Source organism: Artemia franciscana, chromosome 6 (assembly GCF_032884065.1).
Source record: "Artemia franciscana chromosome 6, ASM3288406v1, whole genome shotgun sequence".
Taxonomy (NCBI): Eukaryota; Metazoa; Arthropoda; class Branchiopoda; order Anostraca; family Artemiidae; genus Artemia; species Artemia franciscana.
The window spans coordinates 31595642-31615948 of record NC_088868.1 but is presented as its reverse complement, the minus strand read 5'-3'; the positions used below and the strand labels follow the sequence as shown (position 1 = coordinate 31615948).

The 20307-nt window shown below is 34.8% G+C and overlaps 1 protein-coding gene across 1 annotated transcript in view; it reads right to left on the bottom strand.

Moving 5' to 3' along the window:
• LOC136028316 (FACT complex subunit Ssrp1-like) overlaps positions 1-20307 on the bottom strand; it is a 52966-nt gene that overhangs the window by 912 nt on the left and 31747 nt on the right. Inside the window, exons 3-11 of the mRNA XM_065706081.1 lie at positions 19869-20084; positions 16188-16360; positions 13556-13729; positions 12114-12308; positions 9722-10011; positions 5990-6106; positions 4940-5124; positions 3701-3889; positions 616-840 (exon numbers count right to left, since the gene is read on the bottom strand). Coding sequence (XP_065562153.1) covers positions 616-840; positions 3701-3889; positions 4940-5124; positions 5990-6106; positions 9722-10011; positions 12114-12308; positions 13556-13729; positions 16188-16360; positions 19869-20084 — 1764 coding nt within the window. The remainder of the gene's footprint in view (positions 1-615; positions 841-3700; positions 3890-4939; positions 5125-5989; positions 6107-9721; positions 10012-12113; positions 12309-13555; positions 13730-16187; positions 16361-19868; positions 20085-20307) is intronic.

The following is a 20307-nucleotide window of genomic DNA, read 5'->3' as shown; positions in this document are numbered from 1 at the left end:
TAAAAATACCTCCCCCAGATTTTCATGAATTTAAGTCACTGCAAGCAATTATACTAATAGCAATCTAGTGGTTGGAAAAATGCAATAATTTTGAAAGTCTCAAGAGATAATTTAGAGCACTTATTACGTCTATAATTTCTCTTTATAGGATAAATTGTAAAAAGAAAACAAATCTAAAAATTTCAAAACATTTTTGTGAATTGGCGCCACTATAAGCAATGAAATGGTCTAATGAAAGTGGTCTAATGACCGAATAAATTTACCGATTCCAGAAAATTTAAGAAGTAATAAGGAATAATTCGAAGACTTACTAATTATATAATTTCTGTATAAGAAATTAGCAGGAAAAATTAGAAAAAAATTCGGAAAGATCCACAGTCTATTTATGGTAGCATAATCAATTAAGTCAGCGTTATGGTAGCGTAATCAATCCACTAGTGGCAATGACACCGTTTGAAATAAAGCAGGGAATTTGGTCCCAAATATTTTGCAATTGCTAACAATGGTAAGAAAGTGCAGCTGAAGGGGGGGGGGGGCATTCAAGCTAATCTGCTAGTGGCACCAAATCGTAAGGTTTAGTGAAGAAGGAAAAAAGAACCAACAAGTGTAATTTACCTGCGATGCCTTGGCGCTGCCATCACTATCACTGTCTTCATCGGAGATATATTCTTTTGACTTAAAGCCTGCTCCAGAGCCCAGTTTGGTAGGCGTCGGTTTGCTCTTTGCGCTAGAGCTCTTAGCGCTTGTTGTGGATGCCGCGGCTCCTCCACCACTTGCTTTATACGCCTTGACTGCTTCTTCATAAGCTTTCCTGGCTTCTTTTGATTTATTCTCCCATTCCTATACAAACAAAATGAATTAGGCAATAACCAAGAAGATAATACCTAACAAAAGGATAACAGAGGTATTAGTTTTTGTTAACAGCCAGCGTTGTCACATAAGGGGTTCTCTCACGATTATATTATCAAATATTGTTGATCATCAGTCGCGAGACCAGATGTCTTAAACATTGCTTCTTGTTTATACTACTTAGCAAATTAGAAAAAAAGTTATATTTTACTGGAAACATTGCGGGAAATTTCAAAAACTTCGTAGGAAGTTTTGTTCTAATTAGTAAACAGCCAGTGTTGTCACATGAGGGGGTCTTTAACGCTAGATTGTCAAATATTGTTGATCATCAGTCGCAAGATCGAATCAACAACTACTTCTTGTTTACACTATTTAGTAAATTAGAAAAAAGTTCTATTTTTCTTGAAACATTACTGGAAATTTCAAAAACTTCGCAGGAAGTTTTGTTCTAATTAGCAAACAGCTAGTATTGTTAGCCAAATATTGTTGATCATCAGTCGCAAGATCGGATCAAACATTGCCGCTTGTTTAAATAAGAAAAAAATTCTTTTTTAATATTACTGGCAATTCCGTCAGCATTGAAGGAAGTTTCGTTCTCTGTTTCACGAGATAATACCAGAAAAAACCCTCATCTAACTCCATCTCTTATTCTATAAATTTTCCAGACATGGTTATTACGCTTTACAAAAAAAGCAATAACATTGCTCAAAAAATGAAATAATGATAAAAAAAAAACTTGTGGATTAGCAAAAATTCTGCGAGAAGAATTATTTATGCCATTTTTGGAAGGAACTGGCAACACTGTCAAGTTGTCCAGTAAGGTCAAGTTGACAATGCGTCAGTGTGCACACGATGCAAACCCTAATCTCTTATTGCATAAATTTTTATGCACTGTTACCAACTGTTACCAAGCTATAAAAAAAAAAAGAAAAAAAAAATGCTCAAAAAGTCAACTAACGATCCACAATTTATGGATTAGCTAAAATTCTACGAGAACAAGTATTTTGTGTCATTTTTTGAAGGAGGCGGCAACACCGTCAAAAATCAAATTGAGAATGCTTCCGTGTGCACACGACGCAAACCATCATCTCTCATTCTATTTCTCTCTTTTTCTTATCTCATCTCTTCTCATTGCTACCAAGCTATACAAAAAGAGAAAAACAAGCAGTTGCTCAAAGAGTCAACTAGTCAGCTGAGTCAGCTAAAATTCTACGAGAACAAGTATTTTGTGTCATTTTTGGAAGAGCCGGCAACACTGTCAAAAGTCAAGTTGACAATGCTTTAGTATGCACACAATGCAAATCCTCATCTCGTATTCTATAAATTCCCGACTCTCATTGTTACCAAGCTATAAAAAAAGAAAAAAAAGTTGCTCAAAAAGTCAACTAATGATCGAGAATTTTTGAATTAGCTAAAAATTTTCGAAAGCAAGCGCTTTGAGTCATTTTTGGAAGGAGTCCATAACATTGTCAAAGTCAACTTGAAACTGATTCATTGTCATCAGATCTCGGTCTCTTCCTGCAGTTCAATATATTTATAAAAATTAATAAATATAAGTTTCAAAAACTGCCAGAAATTTTGTGAACTTCATAGGAAGATTTCTTCTCTGTTTCAGAAGACAATACGAGAAAAAATTTCTATTAGACCTTCAAAATTTTAACGTTTTGTGTCATTTTTGGAAGGAACTGGCCCTCATCTATTATTCTAGAGATTTCCGATTCTCATTGTTGCCAAGCTTTATATTTATGGATTAGCTACAGTTTTCTGAAAAAAAATCGAATAAATGAAATATTTTATTACCCAACAATTCACAGTGTAGAAACGATGGAGTAAAAAAAACAAAAAAAAAGAAAAATTAATATACACAAAATACATAACAACTACCAAAAACAATAAAAAAAATAAGGCAAATAAAAAAGGAAAAAATTGTGCTTTGTTATTTACAAAAAGCAAAACTTATAGTAGGAATTTGCACTTTATACTTAATATTATGTTTTGTTACTTATAAAAAGCACGCAGATATTACAATTTCTTTTCAAATGAGCTCTTAAAACTCTCTCTGTAATGTTTCAACGCCCCACTAGCGGCGAGTAAAAAACGGAAGTGAAAATAAAAGAGACACATCACTGATTCCCACGGAAAAAAAAAGTCAACTTACCTTTGTGTTCAAGATGGGGGCTGTAATTCTCCTACATGAGGTTTTCGGCCGGATCCAATTTTGGATGATGTGCAGTTTTCATTTCGATCTGACAACACCTTTGTTGGGTTTTAGGCTATTTTTCGAAATTCCCATCGATTTATTTTCGCAATAAACTTTTGTTATTAAGATTAATTGGAATCATAGTTATCGATTCTGTGTCAGGTTCAAATGGCAATTCTTCCTCACATTTTTTTAAAACACATTTTGAAATTTTTGGCTATTATAGGCTTGGGTTCGTTCTTTAATAGGTTGCCCATAAGCGCAACATAGTAAGGGAAAACACAATGAATTAACGATGAACTTTGTGAACACAGTGATGACTGTGAGGGAAAGTACAATTAATAGGAATTGGCATGATAGATAAGGGCATATCCAGGGTTTTTGTTTGGAGGGAGGTGAAGGATTACAATAAAAAACTTTAAAAAAAAACGCGTCAGAAACTTTTGTTCATATTTGCATTCTTGTTACGTTCTTACTAATTGAAAAAAAATTCGGGGGGGGGGGGAGTATTTTAACCCCCCCACCCCCTGGATAAGGGCTTGATGGTAGCACTGAACTAGTCAGTTTAGTTTTTTATATAGTTTATCATTCACTTTTGGAAAATGGAAATTTATAAATAAAAAAGAAAAGCAAATGAACAAAAAAACATACGCTCTTATCAGATAGACCCCTCCAGAGCTCGCCAGCTTTCTTTGACAAGTCTGTGATTGAGATTCCTGGGTTTTCAGACTTGATCTTTTCTCTATTGTCATTCAACCATAAGAAGTAAGCTGTTTGGGGTCGCTTGGGTGCACCAACGTCCTTTTCTTTTTTCTCCTTCTTCTTTCTAGGCTTTTCTGACTAAAAAAAAAATAATAAAACAATAAAATCAATAAAAAATGAAACCGTCGATCAGTAAGATGAAACAAGCGGCATGAGTCTGCAAATAGGCGTGCCATATACAACCCTTCAAGTCAGAGAAGGGCGATCATAGGAAAGCATTGTCTTGAGGGGATATTTTGTCCCTATCCCTTTCCTATAGTGAGAAACTTCTTTCCATAAAATGGGTATATCAGCAAAACATACGTTTAGGCAATTAAATATTAAACAACACAGCAAATAGCACAACAGGCGTGTAATCGTAATAGTCGAAATAAACATAAAAAATACATAAAAGCGTACACGCGCCAATTACTTGCCAAATTGGCCTACATCCCAAAACCAACTCAAAGAATATCGAAAATATTATAATGAATAAACTTGTTTTAATTACGCCATCATACGGTCAAAAATGTTAATTTCTTGATTTAGAACATATATGGAAACAGGCCTTCCCACAGGGGACAGAGGAAGTACAGGGTATAGCCCAAAGAGAGCATGGGAAAAATTTCCTCCAAAAACTACCTGAAAGCCTTCTCTAACAAAAGAAAGTTTCAGCGCCGTAAAAGCCAGCGCTTTGGACCTACTATAGTAGGGTAGATAAAATATAGGGTACTACTATAGTAGGGCACCTGACAGTAGTAAGTTTTCAAGGCTTTTGTCGCAGTTTTGATACCCTAAAAACATTTTTTTGTAGAAGGGGGTAAAGAGTGAAACTTCGAATAGATTTGAGGAGAGGGTGTTGGTCGGTTTGGTGCCGCAATGAGTTAGTCGGTGCTGCTGGTGCAAGGGTACTGCTAGTAGTAGTAGCAGTAGAATATCTAAATATGAAGTGTAAGTCAGTAACACTTATGTAGCCGAAGTGGTTTAGTATCATACATAAAAAAAAAATTTATACAAATGTGACAGTCCTGTTTTTCTACAACTAAATTACTTGATGTTTGCGTATATTCACAATAATATAACGAAATAGTTTTGATTAATAGCTGATTCGCCTTGCATATTAACTAAATGAAGTACTGAAACACTTACCACAGTTTTAGTCTTTTTAGGTTTTTCTTTCTTTTCTGCCTTTTTCTTCGTTTTCTGTTCCCCTCCAGAGCCATCATCTTCAGATTCAGTTGTATCTGGTGCAGATTCGTATTCCTCTGCTACATCACTCCCCTCCTCACCAGGATTAAAATCTTCATCAGTGGATTCATCCTCATCTGAATCACCTGACAAATAAGGCGTTTCACACATTATAAAGCCAAGTAATATTGTTAATTTATTTATTTATGTTTATATTCATTTTGTTGATTTATTTTTATATTCTGTAATATTTGGATTTCAACCATTCTACAAGTAAAGGATGTCTAACAGGTTCAATGACGATTTAATTTTTTTTTGTCAAAAATTCATCAATACTTATTTTGTGCTGATATGGAGAGGGGGGAGGGACGGACTAAATATGAAAAGGACAAGACTATATATTTTAGAAGAAATATTTTCGGATCTGCCATTAAAATGTTCCTATTTTCACAGCTAATAAGTTCAGAGAGACAGGCTAATAAGATGTAAAGTTTCTTGATTTGTTATCCTATGTTTGAGCCTACATAAAAATTCATTTTTAATTAAGGATAGACGTTTTCCAATCTCCACACGGCAAGTCTAATGGCGGAGTCAGTTCTTTTTTTTGACAAACTACTACTACATATTCAACTGACACTAAAAGATTTATTTGACGTCGATGTCAACGTCAACATTAATGTCAATGTCAAAATTTAATGTCAATGTCAACATAACCTCGAAGTGTAGCTATAAATTTTAATCTCAGACCATTAATAACAGCCTCTACCCTATTTCTGTTGTTTGATTTTCTTCATGAAAGAAACAGTTCATATTGCAGGAAAAGGGTCACGGAAAAAGGGCGAATACTAAAATCACGGAAAATAAAGCGGAAAAACGGACAATTAAGAGACATTTCAAAAAAGAATTCAATAGTAATAAAACATTTTCCGTGCTACGCGTCTACTTCTAGAGATATAGACTATTTATCCAGTGAGCCGGAACCTACCATAAAAATAAAAAAGATGTACTTACCACCACCTGCCTCTTCATCTCGTTCCTTGGCTTCTCTTTTAACACGAGCCAAGTAAGCGTCGGGTGCTGTTTCTTCATCCGAATCACCAAATTCATCCATAGTTGTCTTGGTGTCTCCTGTAATTAATTCAAAATAAAGATTGGTTTTCTAGGAATACTAATTAGTAGAAATTAAAAATTAGCAATGAAGTTATTCTTTGATAGGAACCAAATACATACACAAAATATAGGAGAAGCAAAAATTCTAATAATCAAATTTTTTTTTCAGTTTTAACATAGATTTCAAATTGATCTGAGCTATAAACTCAGAAACAAAAAAGCCAGTAAGTGGAGGATAATGAGTTAAAAAGATCAAGTTATGTACAATCCAATCTGTTTTGCACCCCTGGTTTTCCTTTATATTTGTTTCATTTTTTTAATATTTTTCCTTCATATTTTTTCCTTGTTTTCCTTTGATGTTAAAGGACTTTTTACTACATTTTGAAAACAAGTTAAATTTTTGTTTCTGTCTAATTATTTTCGACTTATTTAAGACAATTTTTGTCTAGTCTTCTCTAAAACAGAAACCGTCATCATTTCAAAGACCTGCCAGTACTGCAACAAAGTCCTTGATTCACCATGAAAACTTTGGAATTTTGATAATTACGTGTTTTTTTTCTTTATAAAAGAAACGTTAAAAACTGATGACTTTACAAAAAATACTTGTGTAATTGTTGCTAGATCTATAACTGTTTTGAGCTGCAAATTTATTAGAACTGCTGAAACTACACGAAAGTAAGTAAAAACTCCCCTCAACCACCAGAACGTAATGTTAGGCTTTAGCCTTTCCCCTAAAAACAAACAAGCTTCTGAATATATCCCTGGTTACAGTGAATCATAACCTTTATTGTTTGGAATGTATTTCATTATGGGACGAAGACATTTTTCATTTTAAAGATAAAAGGGACCGAGTCTCTCATTAGTTTACTTTTGAAACAGGTCTTATCTAAAGACCTGTAAAATTATCTAAAATTTTAAATTATATACAGAAAAGTCTTATCTAAAATTCAAACCTAACCACAAGCGAGTGTTATTACCCCTGCGCTATTAAGTCTTGTAAAATAATATTTGCTGTGCCTTGTTACACGTTTATGTTGTCAAATTTATACAAAGGGGATTATGAAAGAAGGGTAATTCTGATGTTATGTTATTTCACTGTCACTAGAAGAGCATATTATGCTGTAAAACCAAAAGTAATTGAACATTGGGAAGTGGTTGAAAAATGGCTCACAGATTAAAAAAAAATTATGTGACAAAAATACAAAAAAAACAAGTCAGTGAGTTGAGGAAAACACGTACAAAATAGCAAAAGATATGAACTGCTTAAAATTATTGTTTTTCTTTGTAAAAATTATTGTGTTGCGAGAGCAACACTTTGGTTTGTCGTGGTTTTTTTTTTTGTTCCTAGCACCCCGATTTCAGCTTATTCCTAGAAAGTGGTAAGGGTCTAACCTCTGCGGTTTTTATGGAAAGTGTGGACCTTAGGCCGGATTGATGAATATGACTTTACATTTTGGAAAGCTTCGTAGAACTCTTGCCTGGGGCCAAAAAGGATGGTTTTTGCTTGTCCTTGAGCCAGAGCCTATAGTGTGTGAAGTGAAGAGGAGTTGTATAGCCTATGTCAGAGAGGACTATCTGAAGTTATGCAGCCAAGCTTTCGTTTCATCAAACCATGTTTCTGCTTTCGAGTGGAAAGCTCCGTTCTAGCAGGCAAGCAGGCAGGCACCAGTTTCAAATTGAAGATGGACTAAAATCTATAAGTGTTAAATATATACGACAGTTACCCTGCCCCACAGCCAATATATCTTCTTTGAGTGATAAATAGAAAAATTTAGAGAAGCAAAAAAGCGGCATTTTCCCACGGGTCCGAAAGTACTGCCATCTATTGTTTCTACCCATTTCTCTTCGTGATTTCAGCTGAGTTTATCATTCGGTTTTTCGCACTTGGGATTGCGGTAGAGAAATGGTATCAGATGTGCCTCTTAAGCTTTAAAAGTTCTCTCATTGCTAAAGAAGTTAGAGTTTATCCTTTGCTCCTTTCTAAGTGATGACGTTAGAAAGTTGGCCTACGGCAAAAAAGTCAACTTTTGAACTAAGACAGATAGACTTTTTTTTCGACGGCAGTCGATAGCTTTTGATGAGCTGATCAAAGTATATGTCATACATTTTTTTGTACAAAAATTCCTTCATGAGATATACCAGTTTGAAAGTTTAAAGGGGTTGACAACTTCAGTAGTAAGGTACACACTGAAACCAAAAATAGGCCGATACCAATTGTGAGACATAGGGGAGTTGTAAGCAACAGTCGGCTGTTAGCTCATAACCATCCTCGGCAATGAGGGGTTCGCAACTCTTACTAGTTGGTGTACCTATTTTTTGTTTCCGTTGTATTTGATGGTAAGACCAATTTGGTTCCAGTGGAAAGACATGTAGGGGACTTCTAAGTAATAATCGGCTGTAAGGCTACAATCATCTTTAGCAATGAGGAGTTTGCAACTTTTGCGAGTTGGTGTACCTAGTATGTATTTTAGCATCCTTACAGATTAACAACTTCAGCGTTTAGTCGCAGCGAGGAAACAAAACCAAAGTGTTGCTCTCGCAACACTTTACTCGGCGAAGCCGAGCAAAGGTTGCCGCAACACCTCACGTTGCCCATGCAACGTAGATCTAGTTACAATTAAGATAGGTAGATCTGGAGATACGGCACAAGGATATCGTTTCCATTCTTAACATATGGGAAAATCAAACCTAAGTATAAATTTTTCACAGAGGAGTATATTTTCCATTAAACCTTGAATCCTAAGGGGCAATGGACAATCCTATTGACAAAGAAAGCAGAATGGAAATTGAATAACAGTCAGACCATATCTTCCAACATAGGGGAGAGAGAACCCAATATTCCAATTTCTTCTTTCATTTGGGGACGTTTTGCTTCAGTTTTCCTGCCAAATGATCAACACAGTAATAAACGCTCACCTCCACTGCGATCTATTCAGAGCATCACTCTTTAATCCCTTCCATAAGGTTCCCTTCCTTCATGTTTTTTCTTATAAACCCTTCACATTCCATTTGGGGAGGTTTTGCTTCAGGTTTCACCCGAGCAAAACATTTTTTTTTGGTCCTATATTATCATTTGATAACACGTTTCTTCTTATTTAAAAACCCATTATCCACAAAGCATAAAAAGGACAAAGGAAAAAATAAAAACAAGCGTTAGCAGTTTTCATCCTGTAATCTCTATATCTGCTATCAAATATCTATTGATCAGCCTTGAGTTGCGTATCCACAGTGGTCCGTGGAGCAAATGTTCGGCGAAACAGAAAAAGGTGAAACGGATTTTACTTTATCTATTTAAGGAATCGGTCCAAACTCACTTTTAAATGTAACGGGGTCATGTTAAAAATTTGTATGTAGAGAAATAACTCACCTTTTCCATCATTTTTGATACTATATTTTTGAAGTGAATGAATTCACTTCCTAGTTTTATTTTTTTGCTAAATTACATGTGTGCATATTCCAGTTTGAAAACTGATATAATAATTCATGAAAAAAAACAGTAATCTGAATACAGAATTAGTTTCCCCGAGGGTCAAGCAGCATAAGCCCCACTGATAAACCTACAAGTACTAGTGGAACCTACTAGTATGTACAACAGCGTCATTTTAGAAATTTTTATGCAGAAAAATGACTCACCTTTTCCAGTATTTTTTATCCTATATTTTTTGGAATGAACGAAGTCATACAATTTTCCATATTCGCCCTTATCAATAGAGCTGAAGGTGTGCATGAGACCACTCTTCGTTTCAATCTCAAAATCAAAAGAGCGAGTACTCCCACCTGAACGAGCAAAATTGACGGACGTTATTTCATCATACCGAATATGAAGTGGTGGCTTGTGTACATAAATAAAACCTCTTTCCAAGGGATAAAGATAGCCAGCGGCTGCTTTATATGAACAGGCAATAGCAGGCGTATCTGAGGTTCTGAAATTTAAAAAATGTATTAATTAACTAAAAGCTATAGTCTAATTTTACGTTAAAAATCTTTCAAATATAAAAAAAAATCAATTAAAAGTGACTGCAAAATATTAAATAATTTGAACGATTCCAGCAGGTAGGTAGAGAAATTTTTTCTAGGGAAACAGGGGCGGAGGAGTTTAGACACCAAAAACGGGAAACTATTTCACAGGGAGGTGCAGAGACTCAAAGGTCCTAAATATGTAACTTGGGCAATTTCTTGGGCAAATGTTGAGTCCTAGTAATATCGTTTTCTAGTAAATTATTTACTTTTTGATATTTGTGTTTCATTACTAATTAAAGCTAGATTCGCTACAAAAAAAGCTCGTGAATACCTATCTACTGAACTATTGATAAATTTGTCAAGTGTATTAACATATCAAGTTATTTCGATGGACAAAACAATTTTAGCTACTAAAGGACTGAAGAGACTAATTTTACTTACTTAAACTGTTCAATAGAGCGAATCGACTCAGTTATATTATACTTATGGTTTAATCAGTGTTTTCAGATATTTTTTTTAGTGCAAGTACGATCCCATGATTCTCTACCTTCAGCCAGGACATAAATACGTATACGTGGTTGGACGTATACGTATACATGGTATACATATACGTGGTTGGACGTATTTTTTAGTGCATGTACGATCCCATGGTTCTCTGCCTTCAGCCAGGACAGATATACGTGGTTGGAGGCAAATCATTCAACGCTTCTCGTGTTTTTCCCCAGGTCTCTCCACGCACCTATTTGGAGCTTGTTCGACCCTGTCTGAGTTTACAGTCACTATTGCTGATCACCGTTCCAAACCAAATAATCAGCAACACCAGGATTCAAATCCCTGCCCAAACAGACATAGGACTGCAACTCTTGCGCGCTAACCACTCTACTACTACGGCTTTCATACAACTTACCCCGGGACTTTATCGTAAGCCGATTATGTGGTTTAGCACATACTATTGTTGCACCATCAGGTCCATCTTTTTGTTATTTTTTTTTCCTAGAAAATCAGGTTCCACGGGATACAACAGATAAACCATGAAGTGGATACTTCCACCCCTGATAAACAAGATTTACTCCAGTTATACTGTAAATGTAAAAAAATATGATCTCCGCCCCAAAAACCACTCCGAAAGCATTGCGTGGAAGGCTGTATACAGGGGGGTTTACGGGTTTGAGTGCCCCTTCCAATAATACCAACCCGTGAAAACATAACAAAAATGCATATAAACAAATTCTGATGCACTTTTAAAGCCCCCCCCCCAAAAAAAAAACAAAAAAAAACATTGCCCAACCCGAAAAAAAAATCCAGGATACGCCCATATTAGCAAGGTGTATATTTTAGGGGAAAACACTCTAAGGTATAAATACTGACTATGGCATTCCACATTGTTCTCCCTCAATAATATTGCCGGAGCAGAAAAAAAGGCAGTTCACACAACTGCCAAGAAGGAGGGATGTCAAAATGTCTCTCTGTTTTCTATTGCTCAAATAAATCCATTGACTAAACCAACAAATTTCTTGATAGTTGCTCAATTGGCGCAGAAAGATCATTTCTTCCGCATGGTGTGCAAAAGCAAAGGATGGCTCCCTCCCCTCCGATTGCCCTTCCTGGATGAGGGGTTACGAAACGTAGATCAACATCGCCGGTATGGACCTTGAGGGTCCAAACATACATTAGGTTCAATTAGAATTTACTTTACCCACACACACACAAAAAAAATCTAATCCTTCAAATTTAAAATGATTCTAGTTTAAATTTACTAGCTTTTCTAATGATACATACTACTACTGAAAGAGCAAATGTGTGACTTAGAAGGCATTCCATATTATGTTAACTCATCAAAGCTAAACAAAAAAAATCCACGTTTAATTCCGACACTCTTTAGAAAACATATGATGCTAAAATACTCTCTGGTTTCCACAACTCAAATTAATATGTATAATCACCCTGAAAAAGTAACTGGTAAAACCGTACAAAGCATTATATAAAAAAAAAATCTAATGCTTATCCCTTCAGGAAAAAGAGACTTCTAAGGGTTACTACATCTCAAATTAATGCATACAATTACCCTTTAAAATTTCCTGGCACAGTAATTTTCCTTCCTACGAGGCCCTTCATCACCTTAGAAATTACTTCATAAATGGGTCCAGTGAACTCCTTGTCTTTCCTCCCTTCGAATTTTTCTGCCATTTCTTCATCGGTAAGTGGTAGCTCAGTAGTTATCTCTTCATCCATTGGAAATAAAAAGACGACGTGATGATACCTAAAAATAACCCGATAATAAGTGAATAAAGACAATAATAAAATAAGGCAATAAGTAAATAAGACAAAAAGTAAATAAAATAAAAAAGTAAAAATAAACAAAATAAGTAAACAAGACGACATGACAACAAGTGAACAAAGACAATAAAACCAGACAATAAGTAAATAAAAAAGGCCTCCGAATAAAAACAATTACAATAGTCAAACAAGCAAATCGCTGTCTGCTCTAACTGCCATCGCTACAAGGTCTAAGTTCTCCTTTATTTATCGAGGAAAAAAAATTATAGCATAGTTATGACAATTAATGACACAAAAAGGTTTGAAGGATTTGGAAATAAAGTTAAGGAAAAAATGTATTCTAATTACAAGTTATTATTTGTCTTTTTTTTTATAAATTTACGGACTAGTAATAATATGATAATTAATGATATAAAATGGTTTGAGAAATCTAAAAATAAGTCAAGGAAAAATGTATACTATTAATGAGTCCTAAGCTATTATTCGTCATTCTTTTTTATTCTTCTTCTTTTGTTGTTTGAGGTATGTGAAACAATATAGTGGATTATTTGGATAGTTTTTTCTTCCTTTTTTGGTCGTTTCGGTGACTCACATTAGCAAATCTTTTTTATACATATATATATTTTTTTATATTATCAGTATTTCTTGTTATTTAATTTGTGCTCATAAAAAAGTGTTTTTGGGCTACCATTTGGGTACACCCTATCAGAATAATAGAAATTTCAATAACCAATATTTTTCCAGTAGTTCAGCAGTTATTAAGCCCTTCATTCAAATGTGCCCATACAGTGTGTCAATTACTTATTTCAAATGCCTACTTTAATATAAATCAAGTCAAAGAACTTCAATACGGGGATCAATTCAACCTTTTCTACAAATAAAACACGAGTTAAACTTTTACCGGTATGACAAGAAACCGATTTAGAGAAAAAAAATATAAAGAAAGAGAGGAATAGGGAAAGATATAGAGGGAAGAAAGAAGTAGACAGAGGGGAGAGAGAGGGAGATAGAGGGGAGAGAAAGCGAGGAAGAGTGTGGGGGAAAGAGAAAGAGGGAGATAGAAGCCGAGAGAGAAAGAGAGAGGGAGGAGAGGGGAGGGAGAGGGAGGGAAACAGAAGGCAATAGAAAGAGAGAGAAACAAGAGTGTCATAGAGAGTGGATGAGTGTGAGAGAGAAAGTTAAGAGGAGATAGAGAGAGGGAGAGAGAATGAAGACTCCTTGAAACTGTACCTGGTGTTACCCTGTTTGATGGGTGGATCCAGACTGATAACTAAGAACATTTGTCGTCCATCTTTATGAGGAAGAAGAAATAGACGAACAACTGTTGACACAGGAATTTTATAGTCAAACGTCTTACCATGGAGCTGAATGAAACTATTGTATAATTTTATATCGTATCGACCACTGAAAAACAAATGCAGAAGATTAATTCCTATTCTCATAATAATATAGCTTAAACTACAGAATATATAAACACTAGATAATCTTATATAGACATCTCTCAGACGAAGAGACAACTACAGAATATTAAAAAAAATTCTTATTTTTGCGCATATTAAAATACTGTATATTTAAGCTGTGCGAATAATACGGTTCAATCCCGCTTTCTTGGGCTATAATGAGAGAAAGGTTGAGATGGCTAGGGCAAGCTCAACGGATAAAGGATAAGATTGCTAAAGATCGTCCTTTTCAGCCAACCATCTAAGTCCAAATCAAGAGCAGTTCGTCCCCGAGTTTTAAGGTTGTTGTATTTCTCTATAATACATCCATACATTCTATACTGCTCTTGGGTATGATTAGGGACATTTCCGTCGCTAGTAAATCCAATTCGAGCTCTCCAAAATAATGCGATCCATTTACTCTGCAATAAATCTTATAGTGATTCTGTGAAATTGGAGTATGGAAGACAAAAAACAGCTGCTGGGTTACAGGATTTTTATCGCCAGTTATTGGGTTTAGTTTATGTCAAATTGTACTCAAAATTCTAAATATATCAACGCCAATGCAGGTTTTCCAATTAAAACATAGTAAACCTTGTTTCAATTGGGAGAGGAGGGGGCATTTGACCCCTCCAGAGATTTTCTTTAGATTTTTTATTTTTTAAATCCTTTTTAAAACTTTAAGAGAATTTCTAATCACAATAAGAAAACACATCGATAAAAGAAGCTTTAATATTTAGTTAGACTCACATACAAAATCTGCCTTAATTAACCCCGTGAAATACTTATAAGGAAATATTTGTTCTAGCTCTATTCTTGCTATGAAATAAAAACCAAAAATGCAATTCATACAGGTTTAAAAACCCTTATCTAAATTTCTAGTGGTTTCCTTTATTATGACATGCCCTCAATCAAGAGGATGCTCGTAGTGGCAAGAGCATATCCAGGATTTTTTTTCGGGAGGAAGGGGTTACAAAAACAACTTTAAAAATGCATCAAGAGTTTGTTTATATTAACTTTTGTTACTTTTTTACGAGTCGGAAAAACAATTCGGGGGGGGGGAGGCAAACGCCTTAACCCCCCTCGCTGGATACAGCCTTGCGTACCCGCTAGTTACCTGAGATCGTGGACATAGGTTTTTAACTTTGGTGCTCAGGAAAATCTATAAAGTAATTTGGATAACATGATAGTGTCCATAAATAGATACATTCCATAGCGTCCATAAAGGAAATGGTTCTTCTATGTTTAAACTTTTCTTTTATACGATGAATTCATAGGGTTGATGGAGAAAATTTCATCGATGTTACCTCCGTTTTGGAAAGTGTATCCCTTTTTTCTAAGATTATAAAAAATTTCCTACCTCTATACGAGAATTTGATGAATTTCACACATTTGCAATCATAGACGGATATGAGCTATTGTCATTATAATTCTGTTTTGTTCTTATCCTTGGCAGTTTCGCTCTTTACTGATGGTTCAGTACTGTTTAAAAGATGTATAGGGCGGGTTTTATTAGAAACTAGCTTACCTGTCGCGCTTTGTAAGGATCTCATAAGAAAGGAAATTCAAGGACACAAAAACTACAACTGTGACTACGTAACATAAAATGATGTTGCTTCGGCTACGTGAAATGTTACATCATCCTTTGACTCGTTTCGTCGACAAAAACCGTTTTGGCTGAAACACTCCTGTTTTATTTCTTCTCCATCAATTAGACGATCTTGTGTTCGGGATCCAGAGCATCACCGCCCCCCTTTCTCCCCCAACAATTCCCCCGGGAAATGTTCCTCATACACACCTTACGCGTTGGACGTTTTTGAATAATTAATATCAAGGAAACGTGAATTATGTGAACGGAAACAACCGTCGCGATTGTGTTTTCAGTAGTCTCATTAAGAAAAACCTTGGGGGATGATTTTTATATCTAAAACCTCCGCAAGAGTTTACTTAACCACTTTTTATGATTGGATGAACAATTCAATAATGCATACAGGACACAAAGACATACAATCGTTACTATTGATAAAGACGAGGAGTAGTAAATTAGTGAAGGTTTCACATCTTTCTCGGCTGCTGATGTTGTGATGACGCATTTTTTATGACAACTATGTAAGAGTATACCCTAATTATAGTACATTCCTGTAATGGCGTCAATAAAGTAACTAGTTTTTTTCCTTTTCTGGATTCTTCATTTACTAAAATAATTTGATACACTTTAGCATTAAATTTCTTTTTCTTTTCCTCTTTTCTCTCTCTTTCATTATCAATTTTTTTTACCAAGACTTTGACAAAATTCTTGGCAAACATTTTCTAATACTGACGTGACTTATGAGGAGAACTGAGGGCGTTCCCGTCAATTTATGGTGGGGATCATTATCCCCTGGAAACGGTCTTGGGTGGGGATACATAATGAAGTAACTTACCGAGGAGTGAGACAAGCAATTTCTCGAAATATAGCAATTGCATCTCCAGTGGCACTTATAACACTGGCTTTGCTCGTCACCTGATCAGCGAATTTCTCCACTTTATCTACCCCGTCGTCAACAGATGGAATATAAAAGCGCATCTCAATTAACGAGACTGCCGTTTCATCATTCTGAAACATAAACCATATATATTGTCTCTATGGAACCACAGACAACATACAAGATACAGAAATGAAGCAAAATCTAATTCAACAAACTACTCTGGCATCTCCCAACTCACAGGATAACTAATATGGTTGTATTTCATAGTTGTATTCTATTTATATAGTTGTATGCATTATTAGTATATAGTTGTATTAGTTTATAGTTAGTCATAGTTGTATGTACTTCATGGTTGTATTGGTATGTTGTAGGAGCTTGTATGTATAGTTGTTGTATGTAGGTATCTAAGACCTACTTTTGTAGGTATGTTGTAGGTTTAGACTAGTGCACCATTCCAAAAAATCAATCAAACAGTTCGTGGTAATGAACTGTAGTAAGGAGCGACCCGGCTCAATGGTAACCAAAACTCTTTAAAAAATGGAATTCTGATTCCAATAGCTACATCAAACGAATCGCATTTTAATGCTGATTTTAAATATATAAGTTTCATTAAGTTTAGTCTTACCTATCAAAAGTTATGAGTCTGAGAAATTTTGCCTTATTTTAGAAACTAGGGGGAAACACCCCCCTAAAAGTCATAGAATCTTAACGAAAATCACACCATCAGATTCAGCGTATCAGAGAACCCTATTGTAGAAGTTTCAAGCTCCTATCTACAAAAATGTGGCATTTTGTATTTTTTTTTCCAGAAGGCAGATCACGGATGCGTGTTTATTTGTTTTTTTTTTTTTTCCCAGGGGTAATCGTATCGACCCAGTGGTCCTAGAATGTTGCGAGAGGGCTCATTCTAACGGAAATGAAAAGTTCTAATGCCTTTTTTAAGTTACCAAAAAATTGGAGGGCACCTAGGCCCCTCCCACGCTAATTATTTTCCCAAAGTCACTGGATCAAAATTCTGAGATAGCCACGACTTACTCCCCCACAGTCCTCGTGGGAGGGGCTACAAGTTACAAACGTTGACCAGTGCTTACATATAGTTATGGTTATTGAGAAGTGTACAGACGTTTTCAGGGGGATTTTTTGGTTGGGGGGAGGGGTTGAGAAGAGGGGGATATGTTGGGGGAACTTTCCATCGAGGAATTTGTCATGAGAGAAGATAATTTCCATGAAGGGAGCGCAGGATTTTCTAGCATTATTAAAAAAAAACAATTAAAAAATAATTATGAAAAAGTTATAAATATAAAGCTAAACATATTAATCTAGTAAGGCAAAACAAGTCAACTTGTCATAGAAAAGTCGTTACCTTACACAGCATAGCTTGTAGCTGTCTTAACTCAAAAGGTAATGTTATATGTTTGAGAAGTTTGGTCTACATCTCATAGCCTTAAACAAACAATTCAGAGCAGTTGATACAATTCTTTTCCACTATCTCTTTCTGCGTACGAAGTTTTATTTTTTCTCAAAATATGCTAAATCCTCATTTTTCACTAACAGAAATAAATAGAAATTGGGGTTTTTAAAGTTCAGACTTGTTTTGCTGTATCTAAATCCCAACAATCAATTGTTGCGTTCTTTCCTAGTTTCTGGCACTGAAATTACAAATGATATTCTTTTGAAGAAAGTTAGGTACGTAAACAGGGAAAGAGGCGTTGGGCCCTGCTCCCCCTCCTCCTGAAAAAAATTGAGACTTTCCTAATATTTTCCATGTAAACCGCCATATTTTTTTAATTCAGGGTCCCACTCAAAGTAAATGCCCGCGCATGTGGATATGGTCCTTTTTTTCTCATCTTGTCTTTTTGTTTTGTTTCAAAATTTAATATTTACGAAAACCTTGAAGAGCTTTAAACACACACAAACAAGAAATACATAAAAAAAACTGCAAGATCTTGTAACTTTCTGAATGAAAATAGCACAATTGCACCCCAAATTTAGTTGGCAATGGAGATATTTATAGCAGAAAAAAAATGTCTTAACTATGAAATAAATAAAAAGTGCAAGATCTTGTAACTTTCGGAATAAAAATAGCACAATTGCAACCAAAATTTAGTTGGCGATGGATGTGTTTATAGTAAAAAAAATTGTCTTTTTTAACTATTAAATAAATGAAAAGTGCAAGGTCTTGTAACTTTCTGAATAAAAATAGCCCAAATGAACCCAAAATTTAGTTGGCGATGGAGGTGCTTATAGTAGTAATAATAATAAAAAATAAAAAAGTCTTTAACTATTAAAATAAATGAAAAGTGCAAGATCTTGTAACTTTCGGAATAAAAATAGCACAATTGCACCCAAAATTTAGTTGGCAATGGAGGTGTTTATAGTAAAAAAAAAAATTTCTCTTTTAACTATTAAGCAAATGAAAAGTGCAAGATCTTGTAACTTTCTAAATAAAAAAAGCACTATTGCACCCAAAATTTAATTGGCGATGAAGGTGTTGATAGTAATAAAAATTTTGTCTTTTTTAACTATTAAATAGATTAAAAGTGCAAGATCTTGTAACTTTCTGAATAAAAATAGCGCTATTGCACCCAAAATTTAATTGGCGATGAAGGTGTTTATAGTAATAACAAATTTTGTCTTTTTTAACTATTAAATAGATTAAAAGTGTAAGATCTTGTAACTTTCGGAATAAAAATAGCACAATTGCACCCAAAAATTTAGTTGGCGACGGAGGTGTTTATGGTAAACAATTTTTTTTTCTTTTTTAACTATTAAATAAATGAAAAGTGCAAGATCCTGTGACTTTTTGAATAAAAATGGGTAATATAGTTGCACCCAAGTTTAGTTGGAGGCGGGGGTATTTGTAAAAAAAAACATTTCAGCTTTATTAACCATAAATAACATAAAACTTCACAATCCAGGCGAAAGAAGGCCACACTTGAAACTGGTTGAGCCAAAACTTTACTTTTGAGCTTTTTTACTTTTTTTTTTTTTACTAATTTCACCTCTGACCATTGTTTCATTTCAGGAATAAAATATACCACAAAACTTCATGAAATTCGAAATAAATATAAAGATAAAATGAATAAAATAAAACATAAATAAACAAATATAATACAAAATACAAAGAAATGAAGTGCAGGAAAAACACCGTAAGCCTCTGAATAAAAATAACTAACAGGATTGTACCCGAGATTGTGTTGAGCCTGAAATACTTCAGGTGTAAGTGTTGCTATAATTCTCGTAATATGGAGGGGTAAAGGGTAAAACCGGCGTTGAGCCAAATAAAAATATTATACCCAATGAAACCCGAGAGTCACTTCAATCTTTTTCCATAAATACGTTCTAACATCTATTAGCAGCTTTTCAGAGTTAGAACGCAGGTGAAGTGACTAGTCCTGCTTTTAACTATTATTATTTTTTCCTTAATGTTTGATTTCAATGGATGTAGTAACTGGCTAGTGCCTATTATACCGGAAAAATACCAGTGAGTCACGGGAAAACGAGATCTTTGATATTTTCTCCCGCCTAAGGCAAGGGGATTAAACCTGGAACGAGCTGATAAAATAATAATGACAATATAATAATAAAAATAATAAAATAATAATAACGATAAAACAATATAAATAATCAACGAACCTGATGAAATTCGAGCGCTACTTCATTCTTTCCTGGAACACACTGTGAAACATCGAATAGGGGTATCTCAAAAGATGGAACATTATTCACTTCAAAACTTAACGTTTTGCCTTCAAATTTAGTATTACCCCAATTCCAACCTTTAACTGACAATTCGCGTTCTAACATATCCTTCTTGAAGTGCTTCGAAAAAAATTTCGCTATTTTTTCCTGGTCCTAAAAAAAGAAACTTTATATTAAAAATTCCTCACCCTTTTTAACGAAGAAAAAAAGAAAATAATACGGCACTGAACTTTGAAGTCCCTACCGGCGGTGCTGGTTTCTGTTTTAAACCCCTCCAGTCAGGAAGTGCAATGGGGGAGGGGCAGCTATCCTGTGCTTACGCGCACCCTTTCTGTTTAACTTACCCAGATTTCTGCAGGTACCCATTCGGAGCTGG